An 18831-nucleotide genomic window follows, 5' to 3' on the forward strand; every position below is an offset into this window, starting at 1 on the left:
GAAAAATATGCCAGGAATTCGGTACAGATATGACTGATAAATTGCCTACACAACAGTGGTTTAACGACCTTAAGAACAACGATGAATCCTCAAAGACGCATCAGGTATGTGGACGTCCACAAGCCATAGAAAATGAGGCATGCAAAGCAGATATTGAGGCTAATAAAGGGCAAATATTGGGACAGTGAGAAAAATAGTCAATTACAGTTCAGAACCAGCTTGGAAAAGTGAGTCCCACATGAGTTGTTTGTGACTTAGAAAGAGACGGCCACATGCTTATTTCTTTGTTGTTCTGTCAAAGGAAATGCAGACTTCTTGACAGAGTAGTGTGTGATGAGAAATAGCTTCCGTACGACATTCCACGGCGTATCACCATTAGCTGGCACTACATGAAACTATTCCCAAACGTTCATGGCTACTACGCATCAGTAGAAGGTTATGTTCTTAGTGGATTGCTGGAGACATTGTGCATCTTGAACTGCTGTTACTTGTCAGACAGTCAATGGAACTGAGTACTCAAAGCAATTGGAAAGTGCCCATGCGCATGAAAATGGAAAAAAATTGTCGAGTGAATGCTCGTGTATCACAGAGATAATGATGATCTTCAGAACGCAAGATCACCTGTGATAGCATTTTCCGGTTTACTTACAAAATGCTAATACATCATATTCCCCGGACACTACACTGTCGGATCACTACTTATTCCATAATCATCTGTGTGACGACTTTCGAGGGTTTCCGAACCGTTGACAAAGTAACCCACACACTGACGATTTTTTTTTCTTTTTGTTTCAGACTCCGCTGAGTTCTACCACCGTGGAATGTTTAGTCTGCCCAACTACCCTGGAGTTAAGAGACTATTTCTGATTTTTAGTTACAGTTCTTACTTCCTGTTTTTTCACTTTATACACAAAATCCATATTTCTAAATACCTAATATTGTCTGTCGCATTAGGAGCACTATCGTGAGTTGTAAAATTATATATACGCATGACTTAAGATTCATCTCGTCCCATACCTATATTATATTAATTACTGTGTGCTCACATTTTGGATTAGTTGGAGGGAGGGGGAAACCCTGCACCTGAGTCATCCCAAATAAAATAAATCTTCTCTTTAAAAATTGTGTTTAGTAGAATTTTCGTAGCCTTCAATAAGTTGTAGTGTCATGCGCACACTACGTTAAGAAGTTTGATCTGTATTGCATAATTTTTTTTTTTTTTTAATCAATTAATATTGAAGCTGGAAGTGGTAGATTGGTTTTAGTAGAGAGATTAGAGTGCAGATGTACTATATTCTTGGGATGCTTCGTCGATTGCAGAAAACCGCTTTTCGCTATCTATTACCGATTTTGGTGTATAGTGATCAACATAAAAACCGAAACTGGTTGATTTCTATCACTTTTGGTTTGAATATAGTTTCTATCGACGAATTCGATTCCTAACTTTTGATCCTCTAAATTCAGACCAAATTTGAAGGTGATTCATGAAGTATTTCTTGGGATACTTTGTCTCCCGAACGAACGGACAAGGTAAATATATAAAAGCGTTTGGGTCAACCAAACTTCTTAAAAATATTAAGAACTGCCTCTTTGCTCTCTTTTACCACTCCGCGTGCACCCCCGTATTAATTTATAATCTGTTAGGTATAATTCCAGCAACTACTGTATAAAAGATAACTCCATTTTACATTTTACTTATAGTTCTTGTTTTATGTATATAGAACGGAATATAATCGTCATTTTCTATCTTCTCCCGATACATCCTGTTTTGTCCCTGAGTAGCTCGCAATTTATCCTTAATATGCATATGGTCTTGGTTTGCACATACCTCTGTTCGACACATTTTTGTATTTTATTTTTACGCACATTATACTAAGTTAATTATATTTTGATTATATCCGCTTTATGTAACTGATGCATTAGAATGTTGGAATTTAATAGTTAAAATATTGGTTAATACGTAGGTAGAAATATAGGATCAAATTTCCTTTCCACATTATGATAAGAGTGGCAACATCGTGCTGGACGCTATCCACTATGATCCAACTTCCATTTTGTTATCATTCTAAACTAAATTTAGTATATATATATATATATACCAATACTGATACTTGTAACCATGTCAATTTCCGAGAAGTCAGGGGCTTCACCCATTTTAGTTGGTCGATTACGGGAAAGGTGCTATTTAGGATTCACTGCAAAGAAAGCTTACAATTCATGTTTAAAAATATATCAATTTCAAATATCTAAAATACATCTTTATTGCTAACTGAAAAATGTAGATTGTAGGAAGGTAGTCTGACACAACGAAGATATTAAAAACTATTTACATTTTCGTCTGTTTCACATATACTGACCTTTCAGTACGAAGACACTTTCATACATATTTAAAAAAAAAATTATACTCCTTACAAAGATTCCCAGTATTTCATGTACCTATTCGATCCATATCATTCTGTACAAAAGTTCATTATGAGAACATGCACCAAAATATTTACAATATCTATTGTACAATTAAAATATTCAACATTATTTTCTTCAATTCTTTTCACTTTTTCCTCTTATACACACACACACACACATGCATATATGCATACACCAAACACACATGTTCACAGACACAAAATACAAAAACAAAATCTTTAAAAACTTTTTTCTTAAAAACAGAATATTTATATGTACTCTTATTTTGAGAATAATATATTTTTATATTAAAGAACATATGTATATATTAGGTATATATATATGTCGAGGAATTCTCATTGGCGTATCTGCACGTATTCAACTTGTATATGAAATATTGAACACATGATGCAACTGTCTATCCTCTCACTGTTCATAGAAAAAATGCAGATAAAGTCCTCACTAGAAAAACGGAAATGAATTCTGGAGTGTTAGAACATAGCCCCGCACAACAGCACCACAGGGTTATCCGACAGGGAGCACGACTACCTAATCATCTCCAAATACTTCTGTTTATGTTTACTTAGCATTTCTGTCACAGTCACTAACTTCTTTATTGTAGGCTGAAACGAAAATAAATATAGTTACTTATACTTAGAACCACTTCATACCACCTAACTTAATGAATATACAGACTGCATATGAAAGAACAAAACTGTAATGTAGTAGCCGAAACATCAGATGGTGTTTTACATGTATACGATTCTTTATTTCAAGTTGCCGACGTCCCATTCTCCTCTTCCGATCAATCAATCAACGACTTTCTTTATATATATATATATATATATTTAAAGAAAGTCGTATATATATCACTCTTTTAATAGTTGGAAATGACACAAAACAGAATATACTGTATAGGAAAGTTGTACTGTCCATAAAAAAACGAGGTTTCCTTAACCCTTAAGTACTATGCATGTTTTTGTCGCATTAGTATTACGCGGTCTGTCAGACTCCGAACAATAGATTGCGGACAAACCAACGGCGCGATGTTAATTTTCGCATACACACTAAATATAACCAAGAAGATAGAGGAAGCGACAATCGGGAGAGGTGGTCGAACGGGAAATTACGGCGACAGCCTCCACGTAGTACTTGCGGGTTAATATTTTAAGGAAAGATTCTCGATGCTTTACATTTCTATTTCATACTGTGGTATACCATTTCAATTCACTCAACGGAAACGAAGATTTCACAGCTACATATATAGAGATGGTTATCAAACTAATGATAACACCTAAAGAAAATCTAACTTATCTTATTAGCCTGCAGAACAGTTATGATTCGTCATGGAATGGATCCCTATATGTCACGAACGGTTTCCAGAGGAATATTTATCATTCCTCATGCAGAGCAGCACTCAAGATCCGGCAGCAAGAATGGAAGAGGATATCTACTCCAGAGTCTGAGCTCCCGAACTGATTCCAAGTTTTCAATAATGTTCAGGTCTCGGAGTACCATGTCTAAACAATGCCAGCAATATTATTTCGCGCATTGTCATCGCAGAAAATTGCTTTACTGGCCTGAAACATCTATACCTAGTGCTCGAAGTGAAAAATCTGAAGAAGCGGTATATTTCAGTACAGTTCAGAGTAAGCATATCCCCGTATCACGGAAAATTTCGCATGTAATGGCGAAGGCGAATAAAAGCAATCAGAGGTAGGGATAAGCTGATAACAATTCTCCTCGGGTGCGGGGATGTCATATCCCCCCATATCTCCCACTTCGAGTATTGTCTGTACCATAGGATTTACATGGCCACATAAAATATTCACGTAATTACTGATAGCAATGCGTCCTGTGGACGTACTCAGATGATACGGAATACCAGGTAATTCTGGCCCGCAGCAACACAACCTCCACCATGTTTTCACGGTAGGAAGAAGACAATTCAGAGCATTAGCTTATCTTGTCGTCCGCCCACATAATACGGCATGTTGTTGGAAACAAAATAAGAGAGGACTCATCAAACTATATTACCCGATTTTAATCACTGCCGGTCCACTTTGCATGTTCTCGGCATCATTTTCTTCGCGCTAGATTCTTCTTGGCGATGATCAGAAATTTGGAAATCGTAACACGACCGCGAATATTCAGGTTAAGCAACTCGCGTCGGACTGTGATTATGGCAATAGGCTGTTCCAGGTGCTAATTCAGTTCCGCATTCTCTCTGCGAGTTCTTGATGACAATACTCTTCAATGTTTGGCAATCCCAATCACTGAGGCGTCTCTTCCGTCTATTATTACTCTTTGTCGATGCTGTTTTGCCATGAGTTCTGTAGCCTATCACCTAGAATATAGTTCCTCGCGATACACTTGTGTTGATTAACCGTGTACCCACAGTGTGTGTCTTGGAAACTCAGAGGTCACCCAATTTGGATTACCATCTGCCCTTTTCAACACATGTCTCCATTCTACCTCGCATGGCATATCACAGACAATTACTTAACACACCACTAACTACGGGTAGGTGCTGTAGACACATCCTCAGTGTTAATATCTCACATATTTTACGTGTTGTTAACTGTAGGTTTTTCCATTACTTTGATAATCGTATTACGTAGGATGTATGTAAAGGAATGTATCTTCCATTAGAAAAAAATATTTTAGTTAATGTATTTTTCCATATATACAGTACATAAATAACAATTTCTTCCAGCAAAACAAAAACTATCAATTATTATTGGCTAACAAACGGCATACTTTTAAGTGTCATAAAAATTAGTTATTGTCTATTTTCTCGAGAACTACACAAGAAAATGTACGCTCAAGCATGTAATTTTGTTTACCTTGATGTTATCTATCAATTGGTATCTCTTATATTTGGACAATATTTTAATTAAACAGAAATTAAAATTTTAGAGTTAAAGCACAATTAGTGTGTCACTGCTATGTAATCCACTATACAGGAAGCAATTACACATATGAAGTCACTAAGACCTGATACACTGTGCATTTTCCAAAGTAGTTTTTGTCACATTTATTGTAAATAGCTTTCTCTTCAGTATCATCTTTGCCCTAGCACTGTTGCTAGTTGCCTACCTTCGCTTCCAATGGATTTTCTAAGTTACTTTTAAAAATTAAGAAATTAAGTCACATTGCTTGTAAATAGCGCCCGCAGCAATGACATCGGCGCCATAAACCCGAGCTAAAATATTCCATCGTGCCAGGATACCTAATAAAACAGAACATCGTCAATAGTTTGATGTTTTTATTGAGCTTACTGTGCGCACGTATACAGTCATTGCTTTTATGCTCTGCTCTTGTCAAGCTGCGCATGAGAAGTCCGAAATGACTATATATGTATGGCGACCGGATACAACTTCTGAAGCTGTTAGCATACTCATAAATAATCTTATGACTGCCCCATATTGTCAATCCGTACAATATTTTTAAATTTTTTTTTTAGATGAAAGTTTTTCATCTAGAAAAAGTAAAAAATAAAAATAAGGAGCATAGTTCTTTTAAAGCACACGAAATTCATCTTTCTTTTGTTATCAGTATTCCATGCTCTATCACGACGAGGTGCTGGAGCAAAGTTTCATTTAACGAAGTGTACACTATTTAATGTGAACACCAAATGTATACTTCGAGCTTGCATGCTCAAAATGTGCACTTCGCACTTTTGGACACGGCCTAATTTTTTGTAACGCTAATATGCAAACATTAAAACATTTAAGAAATGAAATGAAATCTTTGAGTTTTACGTCCCATGGTTATGCCGGCTAGGCTAAAGGAGACCGTGATAATGAGAAATGAATGAAATGGTGGAATGAAGAACGTGCGAGGAAACAGGAAAACCTCGAGGAAATCCACGCGCACGGTGTTTGTCCACCACAAAGTTCATTTGGCGCGAGCTGCGATCGAACCAGGGACCATCACTGAGCCACCGCGGCATAAAAGGGTTGAATAACACCTAGGGGACAATATTTAAATATTATTAACCCTTATTATAAACTCAAGACCATTCATGGGGGCGCGGTGGATCAGTGGTAGAGCGTTTGACACCGGTGCTTGGGGTCCCTGGTTCGATCCCCGCTCGCGCCGTGTGGACTTTCTGGTGGTCAAACACTGTGCTTGTGGGTTTTCTCGGGGTTCTTCCGTTTCGTCCCACTTTCTTCATTCCACCATTTCATTCATGTATCATAATCACAGTCTCCTTTAGCCTAACCGGCATAATCGTGGGACGTAAAACTCAAAGATTTCATTTAATTTCAAGACCATTCATTCGTAAATGTACACTAATGTCCAATACCTATAAGTGTCTTCTTGTAAAAATATAATTTGATAATGATTTTGCAGGGTAATTTTTATACTGATACTTTGTGCATAACCGGGAACTATGTATTTGTGGTAAATTTCATAGGGAAAGAATTATAAATACAAAAATTAGGATGAGTAAAACAAAATGTTGCTAAATGGACAAGAAAGTTTTATTGCTCTTATTTACTCCTCTTCTGACATGAAATTTGTCACATTCATGTCTTTGACGATCATACACATACTAACATTGTAAGAAATACCGGGCGAATTCGTTATCAAATTATATTCCTACAACAACATATTTATCGACATGCGACAATAATTTTGGACATGAGTGTACGTCTCGCTGATTATACCTAGTCTTTGGCAGAGTATTAAAATTTATTGTCCAATCTAGAACTGTATATTTAAACACACTTGAAATTACTTTTTCAAACAGCTACTTGTAGGTTCCATAGCTGTCAAGTTATAGTGCCTTAAAGATCTATTCTCCACGATTTTGGCTGCTTGTGGCTTTGAAACTAGTTTTTCTTCCTATGTCTATTAGAATTTCCCTCATTTACTTAATTATGAATCACCTACCGAAATTCACCTTTATAATTTTAGGCTATTTCTGTATGGATGGCCATGTAAGCTGCTACAGAATGTCTACTAAAATTCCAAAATGAAATTTCGTGTCTTTTTCGTGACCTTTTCTTTACCAAACCATAAAATTTCGTAACATTTTCAAGAGGGAATTTGGGTATGAATGAGGCCGAATTTTTATGCCTGCGATAGAAGCATGCTTTGCTAGCGATTTGGTAGCGTCTAAAGTCGACCATAGACAATTTTGGTGTTTCATTCAACAAAATTTTCCAGTCTGTATTTATATTAGTACAGATAACAAAAACTCGTGACCCGAACACTAAATTTCTTGACTTTCATGACCGTTTTCTGATTTCGTGACATTCGTGACCGATAGACACCCTGTGCTGAACGTAATAGAATAACTAATTTTAGTTTCCACTTTATACTTTAGTTTCATGTATTTGCTAACTGAAAGCGTATAGAGAAGACTGATAATTATAACTTACCCTTCTTACGTATTTTACATATGGTAACGAACGTGTATCTTAATAAAATGAATAAAATACAAAACACTACTATGAAAACATGAGTACGCTTGAGAAGTAAGAGTATTGTCGGCTGTCAAATGAATTAACTAAGCACATTTGATATACTGGCGCAATCTCATTCCTTTCATCTCTTGTATATTTCAGCCCACAGACAATTGCTAAACGACAATCCTGAAGTTCCTACGCCCCAGGTTTCCTGGTAACTTGTTTGTTGACAATAACTGTTATGTAACTACAGAAGTGACGGGAATACTTTTAACATGTGCAGGCAATGGAGACTGAAACTGAAACATTTGTGCAAATAGCACAGGATATTCGTGGGGTTCAGATCTGGTAGTTTATATTGTACTTTTGGGCAATGAGTCACGTGTGTGGGTCCTTGGTAGTCACTCCAGTAGAAGAGATTCGTCAGTGAACGTCAAATCATATGTATAGAGCGGTATAATGGGAACACATCCGACTTCAAAAGAGGGCAGATCATAGGGGCGCGTCTAGCAGATGCATCTGTGTCCAAAACTGTAACATTCTGTGACGTCTTACGAACTACAGTATCCAGGGTGATGAATACATATGAACAAAAAGGACGAACCACATCTAGGAAGAATACCTGCAGGGGAAAACGAAAGTTGTCTGAAAGGAACGTCACGATACTGACACGGATTGTTGCACAAAAATGAAAAACCATTGCATCGGCAATCACCGCAGAAGTGAATACACACACCTCACAGAACCTGTGTGCACGAAAACAGTTGATACCTGCATGAAGCCAACATTCATGGCAGGATTCGTACCGAAGCCTTTCATCACTAGCACAAATGCCATAAAGCGGGCCAGAAGCATAAAACCTGTACACAGGATGACCTAATACATGTCATGCTCTCGGGTAACTCCAGTTACTCTGTTTTCCAAACAGGGAGTGTTCATCTGGAGAAGTTCCTCTGATACATATAACCCAGACTGCTTGGTACCCACAGTCAAACATGGAGGCGGATCCGTGATGGTTTGGGCTGCAATATCTTGGCAGACTTTGAGCCCCCCTAATTGTTCTAGCGGGTCGTGTCACTGCAAAAGATATAGGACCATTTACACCTTATGGTTTGAACACACTTCTCGGATGGTGGTGCAGTATTCCTGCCCATTCACAATGCTAAACTTGTCTCAGAATGGCTTGATGAGCATGACAGTAAAATTGAACATGTCATGGCCCGCTCAATCGCCGGATCTCAATATTATTGAGTCTATATGGGATTTGTAAGAGGATCGAATGAGAAAACGCAACCCTCCACCACGTGCACGTGCTGGACTCGTCAATGCGCTTCAAAAGGAATGGGTGAAAAATCCTTCTGCAAATAGTGCAGGACCTCTATCAATCCTTCCCAATTCGTATTGCTGCTGTACTGGCCGCCAAAGCCCGAACTCCTTATTAAAAACAAATTATGGCTTTCTACCAGATGTTTCAGTTCCAATGTCCAGTACTGTATTTATTACAGTTTCCAACAGTCATCTCCACAACAATTGTGAACCATAATATGAGGATATTTTTCATTAAAAATAAATTAGGAAGTCTTTACAATAGTAGGTGAAAAAAGGAACGGAAAATACAAACAAAATCTATAACGAAGAAAAAGCACTGTATCACAATACATTTTGAAGTTCACAGGAAACTCACTGGTGAAAAATTATTTCAAATGATTATTCCAAATAATGATTTTTAATAAGGTGGTATTGGATGATAGCCACACAGAGAGAAACAACAGTTGTAAATGTCCAAACAAACTAAAACTCTGAACATAGTTTTGAATACGTAGCGCAGAAATTCATAATTTGGAACTCTCATAACTTGAGATAAGTCTATTCCGGTATATATTTCCATTCGAAATTCCAGAAATATATTGGCTTCATTTCGTAAAGATACAAAATAATAATAATAAAAGCACAAAACCGAACAACGTATCTGATCGTGATAGCACACGCCTTGCAAAAAAGTTTACTATAGCAGTTCTAATATCAATCTAATATACTTCATACGTAATGTAAGTTACCGCTATTTTTGCCTTCAATTCATTCCTTACATTATATTTTACTTTATCAAACAATTCTTAGACGTATGAAATTAATAATTACCTGCGTTTTGCTGAGAACTTGCAATTCTTTCAAATGAGAAACACATATATTATGTAACGTCCCAAGATCACGAGCAGGGTCACCTTTTATTCTTGTATCTTCTGATTCCGGTTTCTCAGTTACATTCTGGAGAGAGAGAAAAAAAGAAGAAGAAATGTCATGACGAATCGCTACAGCTTTCTTGTGGATAAATTATTAGTGTACTCACCTTTGGTGCTTCGGTTTCCAGTGAGAAGATATTCGATTTGGATCCCATACAACTTCAGCGTCATGTGCCCAAGTTGTGATTAATCTATATATACGGAATTAAGTCTACTGCATACAAAGAATTATTGGTCAATTCAGATTTTTATTTTATGACTAAGTATTCAAATATTCTAAGTAGGATTGCGAAAAATCACCTATTTAAAGGTGGATGGCAAGTTTTTTTATTTAATATTTATTTATTTATCATCATTACCTATTACAGAGCTATTGCTCCCTTTACAATAAGTATTACCGTAAATTTTTATTATTCTTGTAATGGTACACAGTAATGCAAAAAGAAAAGGTTATATAGCACTTCACATTTTTTAGTATTTGTATATTGTAAATGTGCATGATCCAAATCTCATTGCAAATTAATAATTCATCATTGGTTACAAAACTACTCTCTTACTTGTTAATGTATTCTTTTATTATAGTTATATAATGTCCCACATTCATCGTAAAGTCAACATCACAACAGTTTCTCACTAATAGGTTGTTTTCTAGTTATCCTTATTATTGGCGAGTTTTGATTAGACTTTATACGAGAGTATTAAACTATACACAACACTTTAGCCAACTCCCTAGCCGCACTGGAATGCCGCCTCTTCTGAGATCAGCGAAGTCACATAGTATCGGGTTTCGTCAGAGGATGGGTGACAGTTCGTACTCACTAGATGGCGTTAGCATTGCGGTCTCTACTCAGCTTACTTGAAAGAAAGAAGTAGCGAACTCGGGTCTAGAAAGCCAGGATTAACGGTGAAAGGAGATGTGCTGACCACACATCGCCGAAAAGGCATGACTGCTACAAGTTGGCTAATAGGGTCTGGACTCCTTGTTGCACCAGTTTATGATTTATTTATTTACTTATGCATAATACATTATTAATTCCATAGATCTGCAACATGTAACCATTTTGAACATTGACCATACAAGCATTTCTATCAGTCTTTTCTTCATAACTGGTATTTCGGTAAAAAGACTTGATGAAAAAACGTACTCTTAAAAAAAAAAAAAAGAAAAAAAACTTTATTGTAGAACCGTGGAACATTGGAACATGCATCTGTTTCCACAGCTTGAATGATGTTAAAACATTTTTTAAAAAACTAGGGTTACATATGTAATTAGCCCCACAGATTTTCTTATGTTGATGGAAAAACAAACCCAACAAAACATGACAACGATGATACGTAAGTAATATACTTTTCCTTAACCATCATCATGATCATCTAATACTTTTTCCTAGCTAGCTGGGCTCGGCTTTTCGCATCGCTGTCTTCCCTGTTTCTCTTGTGTTATGTCCACTGTGATACCACAATGTATCATATCGTTCTTTACAAAATCTCTCCATTTTTATTTATTTATTTATTATTATTATTATTATTATTATTATTTGTACGCCCTCGTGCTCGTTTTCCATTTAGTTCTGTAACATCCACTTGGTGAGCTGCGTATTCCTAAGATCATTTTCTTACATGCCCAAACCATCTTAGTCTACTTTCTTGTAGCTTTTCTACTCTTTACTGTTTCCCAGATCACTTCATTCTTAATATTGTTCTTTCGTGTCACTCCACACATACACCGCAGCATCTTCATCTCCGCAACATTCAACTTCTGTTCCTCCCTCTTCTTTATCGTCCAAACATTCTTTCCGTATAATATGGCAGGTCTCACTGCTGTTTTGAATACCTATTCTTTAAGGCGTATTGGTACCCTACGGTCACACAATATTCCTGCAGTTTCTCTCCATTTTATCCAACCGCTGCTAATTCCCCTGTTTTTTTATTCCTGCATTTTCCTGTAGTATTGATCCCAAATACTTGAATTTCCTCGTCATTGCCACATCTTCATCGAATCTTATTCTTGTATTTTCGATTACATTTTTCCTGAAAGGACAACGTAAATATTGTCTTGGTCTTACTAATTCTAAGCCCTTTGTTATTCAATGCTCATCTCCAGGCATCTAATTTCTCTTGCAGTACTGCCTTGGTCTCACCAGACGATGACATCAGCAAATAGTATATTCCAAAGTGCTAACTCTCGGATATCCTTTGTAAGTTTGCTCATCACAATTGCAAAAGGTATGGACTAAGATTACATCTCTGATGAAGTCCCACTTTAACTATGAACTCTTCTGTTATTCTACACGCACTTTTTCCTCCAGCATACATGTAACAGATGTATGTGGTTGAACACACTTCTTTAGTGCTCACCAAATAAGGTTTCGTGGAACTCTGTTATACGCTTTCTCTAGGTCGATGAAAACCATATGAAGGACCTTCTAGTGTTCTCTGTAATTTCCCATTAGCATCCTACGTGCAAATATTGTATCCATTGTCGACCGTCCTGGCCTGAAACCAAATTGGTTTTCTGTTATTTCGGTCTCTTCCCTCAATTTTGGTTCTATCGCTCTCTTCCAGAGCTTCACTGCATAGCTCGTAAGTTCTCTGTGGTTCATCCTCTGTAGTTGTCACATTCTTGCACATCTTTGTTTTTTGAAAACCAGCACAACGCAGCTGCTTTTCCATTCTTTTGGCATATTTTGTGTTTCCAATACTCTTTTAAAAAGTTTAGGTAAAGAATACTCTGCACTCCTTCCTTAACTAAACTTTTCCATACTTCGATACGGATCCAGTCCTGGGGTTTTACCACTTATCTTTTTCATGGTACCTTCTACCATGGTCACAGACCGAATCAGTCCCTGATACGTGCGTACACTTTCACAAGTTTGCCTAAGGTGTTTTTCATTGAGAAGTTTCGGAAAATAGTTTTTCCACATCTTCTCTTCACTTGTCAGAACTTCGTTATTTTTATCCCTGATGCAACGCACATGCGAAGTATATTTCTTTTGCATCTCTCTTATCTTTGAGAGCTTGTAAATCATCTTTTCTCCCTCTTATGTTTCCAGACTGTAGCATAACTCATCATAAGTTTTACCTTTCACTACACTAACTGCATTTTTGGCGTTGTTCTTCGCTTCCTTGTAATCCTTTAGTTCTTGTTGATTCCTCGAGTCCTGACATTTATTGCATTGTTCCTTTTACTCCTTCACAGCTACTTGAACTTCCTTATTCCACCACCACGTTTCCTTATCAATGAGGCTTCTTCCTTTTGTTTTTCCTACAACTTTTATTGGTGTTTCCCTGAGTGCTACTGATACTCTAGTACAACTCCTCTTCCTTCATTTGCATTACTTGCGGTGTTGTAATTTCCTTTCGAATCGATTTAGCACTTGTCCCATCTAGTTTCCACCACTTCGTTTGAACAAGAACATTTTGTCGTCTTCTTCCTACTTTTTCCTTAATGCAGATATCGGCTAATACGAGGCGGTGTTGCTCCACTAGACTCTAACTTTGTATTACTTCACAGTCTTTTGCATCACGTAAGTTCTGTCTTCTCCATAAGACAAAGTTGAGCTGACACACTTATATGTAATAAGGCGTTCTTCCTTTTTATAGAAGGTATTCAGAATAGCAAGATCTATGCACCTGCCAATTGTAGAATATTCTCGTTCACTAATTATTACATTATGATAGTAAATACATCTAAGGAAACCTCAGTGCCGAAAAGGGATGTTAAATAAATAAATTTATGTATGTCACAATAGTGGAAAAACACCTGTGAAACTTACATAGTTGCTATTATAGTTTTATATTAGTTATCCCCATATGCAGATGAAATTATTGGAGATTATCAGTGCGGATTTAGACGAAATCGATCAACTATCGACCAAATATTTACCATTCGCCAAATACTCGAATAAAAGTGGGAATACAATACCCCGGTACATCAACTATTTATTGATTTTAGAAAGGCGTACGACTCGGGTAGGAGAGAAACATTACACAACGTTCTTACAGAACTTGGAATACCGAGAAAGCTAATTAGATTAATTAAGATATGTTTAAATGAATCCCAAAGTAAAGTCCGGATAAGAAAATTTTTGTCCACAAGCTTTCACGTCGAAAATGGCCTGAAACAAGGAGCTGCGTTGCCATTATTATTTAACTTTGTTCTGGAATACGCTATAAGGAAAATCAAAGATAGCAACCAAGGCCTACAGTTAAACGGTATTCACCAGGTTATGGCATATGCTGATGATGTAAATTTAATTGGGGATGATAGGAGAACAATAGAGAGAAATGCAGAGATCTTATTAAACGCTTGCAGGGACATGGGTTTAGAAGTAAATGCAGAGAAAACTAAATGCTCGGAAGTGCGTCGGGACCGTAATACGGCAAATTATGGATGCGTTAAAATATTAAATAATACTTTTGATAAAGTGGATCAAATATCTAGGATCAGTATTAACAGATGAAAATCATATTCGCGAAAAAATTAAATGTCGACTAAAAGCTGGGAATTCGTGTTACTATTCGGTTCAAAATTTGTCGTCGCGAATTCTGTCGAGGAATTTGAAGCTTAAAATATACAAAATGATAATCATGCCTGTTGTTCTGTATGGTTGCGAAACATGGTCGCTTACTCTGAGGGAAGAACATAGACTGAAAGTATTTAAGAACAAGATCCTGAGACGAATATTCGGACCTAAGAGGAACGGGAATGGGGAATGGTGGAAACTTCATAACGAGGAGCTACATAATTTATACGGTTTACCCATTGTTAGGGTCGTCAAGTCTAGGAGGCTTAGGTGGGTGGGTCATGTAGCTAGAATGGAAGAAAGCAGAAACGCTTTCAAAGTCTTGACTGGAAGACCAATCGGAAAACGACCATTAGGAAGACCTAGGCGCAGATGGGAGGACAATATTAAGATGGATCTCGCAGAGATAGGAATACAAAGTAGAAACTGGATGCAGTTAGCTAAGGATAGAAGTCAGTGGAGAGCTTTTGTGAACGCGGCATTGAACCCCCGGATTCCATAAGCCATAGAGTGAGTGAGTTAGTTATATTAGTTATGATGGCTAATTTTCTTCCGACACTAACAACGCTGTTTCAGCTTATTTCCGTCCTGGTAGCAACTTTCAGAGATACATACAGTACACACAACACGCCACTATTTCGTTCTTGCACTACGCTCAGTGTTCCAATTACAAGGACTGACTTCACTTCTGGGAAGGAAATAGATTCAACTCAAAGAGAAAAATGATTGATTCGCAGTTTATAACAGGGAAGTCTGTGCAATAACTATTTGTCTGTCATGACGTAGGTCAATGACTAGAACATCAATGATTTTCAATTCAAAATATGTCAGTAAATAGGAAAGGAAATTGAATAAATGACTTAGAAAAATAGTTCTGCAATAAATTACCACTACTAATGCTTAAGTAAGAACCTACTTAATAAAATGGAATAAAATAGTATTTTTAATTATGTGTGCATGACATGGAGCAATATTTAAGATCACATTCCAATAAGCAGGAAAAAAGGAACATAGCATCTGCCCTTAAATTTCTGCATTACTCTCAAAATGTAACACAAAAATCAGTTTCATGTAAGACAAAATTTCAATTTAACGTTGAATATGAATCACGTACGCACTCGCATAGATTAATCAAAGGACTACGCACACTAGCTAATTTGCTACTAGACAGACTTACATTTAAAAAGTGATCACTATCCTATTAAGAAAGTATGAAGATCTGTATGTAGCTAGAGTAATAAGTAGTTTTTGAAAAAAACATTCCATATTCAATGTTCGTTCAAAGTTTACAAGTATGTGAATTATTCTCTGCCTTCATAATTTAACAGAAATAAACGTTAAACTTACCGAAAATTGGTCCAGGAACACTACCATTCGTTCTTTATTTTTCAAAATGAAAGGATTGACTACCTCCATATAAGGCTCTTTACCTCCAAACTCTACCAAGTTGGCTAAATTTTGAAGACACTTTGCAATCATAATCAGTGAGCGCGCTGTAGTTGCAGGTGGTGGTTCTGAAATAAGTACAGCGATTTACAAACATGTCTTTGACAATTCTTCATATTGTATTAATATACAGAAAATTGTTCGCTTTCTATCCGACCATTTTTGACGGGACCTCACCTAAAGAGATACCGCACCGCAACCATCGATCATGTTCTATTGGACTCCCACACAACAACGCAGTTTCCATTGCACCAAGCTTCGGAGCAGGATAGGCATGGGAATTCAGTCACACTCCTCCTGCACGCTTTCCATAGACCATCCAGGGTGCGCGGGCGGCGACGTTGAAAATGTCATTTCAACAGTCCAAATGCGCAAAAATCAACTCGACTGGCATCTGGGCTTTTCACAGAAATGTCTTCAAACAGAATGACACGAATTTCTAATTTCTCTGCCATTTCCTGATAAAAACCACCGCTAGTGATATTGTGGTGGTATGACTTAAAACTTTGTCCATATGTATCATTAAATAGTTTGCGCCCATTTCATACAATTGTGGGATGTTTCTCAGATAAATAGGTATCAGAATGGATTCTTGGAAGTATCTTGCATTCACCTTCGCGTTTTTGTCCACCTTGCGTATCAGCAACTTACCCTCATATCCGAATCTCGTAACAACTATAAAGCCACGAGGGAAACTTTCCCTGCACTGACGAACAAAGTTGTTGCGTCCTTTGCCGTCAATGTCACGATATGTGATCGCCCGAATGTGACCACCAGCAGTGAGATTGACATATGATTCATCCATTATGACAACTTGCTTATATTTGGAACCTACCAAGTACTTTTCATCCAATTTCCTACAGTTCGTCTTACGTTCGGCAACGTGACGCGGTAGTAGGTGGTATACACGGGTCTTTAACCTGATGCACACACTTCAACCTGATGCATTTGTGAATTGTTTTGTTCATAGTTGACGGTGCGAAGTGGAATCTGTGGCCCATATTATGTTGCGTCGGGAGATTTTCTTGGAATGGCAATCGACGGAACCCCTTTAACACTACACATGTCACTTTGCTTGCAGCCCTTCTTCTGGTAGTTTTCGTGGGTGAATGCTTCGCAAGGGGAGCCTGGTGTATAAAATGGGCCACAATAGTTTTTTGCAGTAATCTCCCCCAGTTGTAACTCATTACCTCGACACTCTTTCACAATGCGTACGTACGAAAATTGGAAAAGGGCAATTAAGTAACCTTCCCAATACCGGTTGATTTTCGATGCAATTTAATAACACTCACGCACCTACAAGGCCAGACACAACACTGCTCCAGTCAGCAAACCCATAGTTCAAGCATGATACAACAAGTGGTAGCACCGAATCGAAAATGGTCGAACATACAGCGAACAACCTTCTGTATACATTATTTTAAGTACATATTCACAATTACATTCGTGACTTGGTTACAAAGTAGTGACAACAAACCTACCATGAGAGAATTACTTTATATATGAACACAATAACCTTTACATCCTCAATGCAACTTTTTCCACATACTTGAAGAATTCTATATGCTGCATCAGTACTTATCTTCATCGACTCTACAAATATTACATTGCTAGAACAATGTGTTTTTAACAAATTACTTTTTCCCGCTTGCAAATTTCTTGTAAAGAGATCAAGGAATTAGATGCGATAGCACAACAAAAATGATAAATAATTAACTATAATAATAGTGCTAGAAACTAATACATATTTAAGTACATCGTATTAGTTATTATCGATTACTCTTCCACTGTTTGCATAAGAGATAGAAGAGTAATTAGTCCTATCCATTGCTTGAAACATCCACAAACTAGAAATTTGAATTTTCAAGGCCTACGAGTGTTTCACATTTTATTCTTTCTATGGTAGTTACTTCATTTTATTGCAAAATAAGTGCTAAAAATTGTGTTTCCACTGTTTTAATGTGGCACGTTCTACAAACTTAGCAATCGTATGCCTATTGGAGTGTTGTCAGAGAATGTACTTCAAAAGTAGTCACGTCCAATTTTTCTTACCAACATAATGGTAGTGTAATGATATGGGCATGAAAACATACCACGAAGAAACTTCTCAGTTTCCACCAAGACAGAATTATGCTCTCTTAGGCTGCACTCAAAAAATGACACAGTATCCAGATGTATACTCATTCTTAAGGTTTATCACTATTACTAATATTACTGATTCCTCAGAATAACTTCGAAATCAAATTTCAAAATACAATTGAATATCGTATTTGATTTTAAGTTTTGTATTCGTCTAAATTTGTAACAAACTCATTTATAAAATAAAGAATTAACTGCGCCTTAATTCTTTTCAAAGAACGTTTTACTTCTAAAAGATCTATAACACTTGTTCTTACATGCGTAAATGGGAAGCTTTGATTACCAATTTGCAAAAATAAATATATTAAATTAAATAAAGCCTTTGTTTGATACATCTATCACGGAAGTTGGATGTTCACTTTGTTTACTATGACCGTACTGGAACCAGAAAATCAAAATCCTGTAATTATGAGTCTTTAAATTACAAATGAAATACTAACACAGAACTTCTCACTCACCTGAAATTAAGTTGAACTGTCTTGGATTTAATATAGCTGGGCACAATAATCTTAAGAAAATGAAGCCACTAACTACCCTTGTTCTCACTAACCTCTCATTCGGCCACTTTGCCATTACACTTCGTTGTAAGCAGCCACATATATACCTTAACGTCCTGTAAGTAAATTAGACCATTTTTAACATATATCTAAAACTGTA

General features: G+C 36.8%; 1 protein-coding gene across 2 annotated transcripts in view; it reads right to left on the reverse strand.

The window, feature by feature from the left end:
* Positions 1–2236: 2236 nt before the first annotated feature.
* Positions 2237–18831, reverse strand: part of vap (RAS p21 protein activator vap) — a 122794-nt gene continuing 106199 nt past the window's right edge. The window contains exons 15-18 of one of the 2 annotated variants that reach the window (XM_081733935.1): positions 18633–18787; positions 15937–16103; positions 9963–10088; positions 2237–3026 (exon numbers count right to left, since the gene is read on the reverse strand). In XM_081733935.1, the coding sequence (XP_081590061.1) occupies positions 2949–3026; positions 9963–10088; positions 15937–16103; positions 18633–18787 (526 nt within the window). In that variant the 3' untranslated portion in view covers positions 2237–2948. Of the gene's footprint in view, positions 3027–9962; positions 10089–15936; positions 16104–18632; positions 18788–18831 lie in introns of those variants that run through there. The other variant, XR_014127784.1, reaches the window with a different exon arrangement.

The sequence above is a fragment of the Thermobia domestica genome, chromosome 12 (genome assembly GCF_964235325.1).
Source record: "Thermobia domestica chromosome 12, izTheDome1.hap1.1, whole genome shotgun sequence".
Classification (NCBI taxonomy): Eukaryota; Metazoa; Arthropoda; class Insecta; order Zygentoma; family Lepismatidae; genus Thermobia; species Thermobia domestica.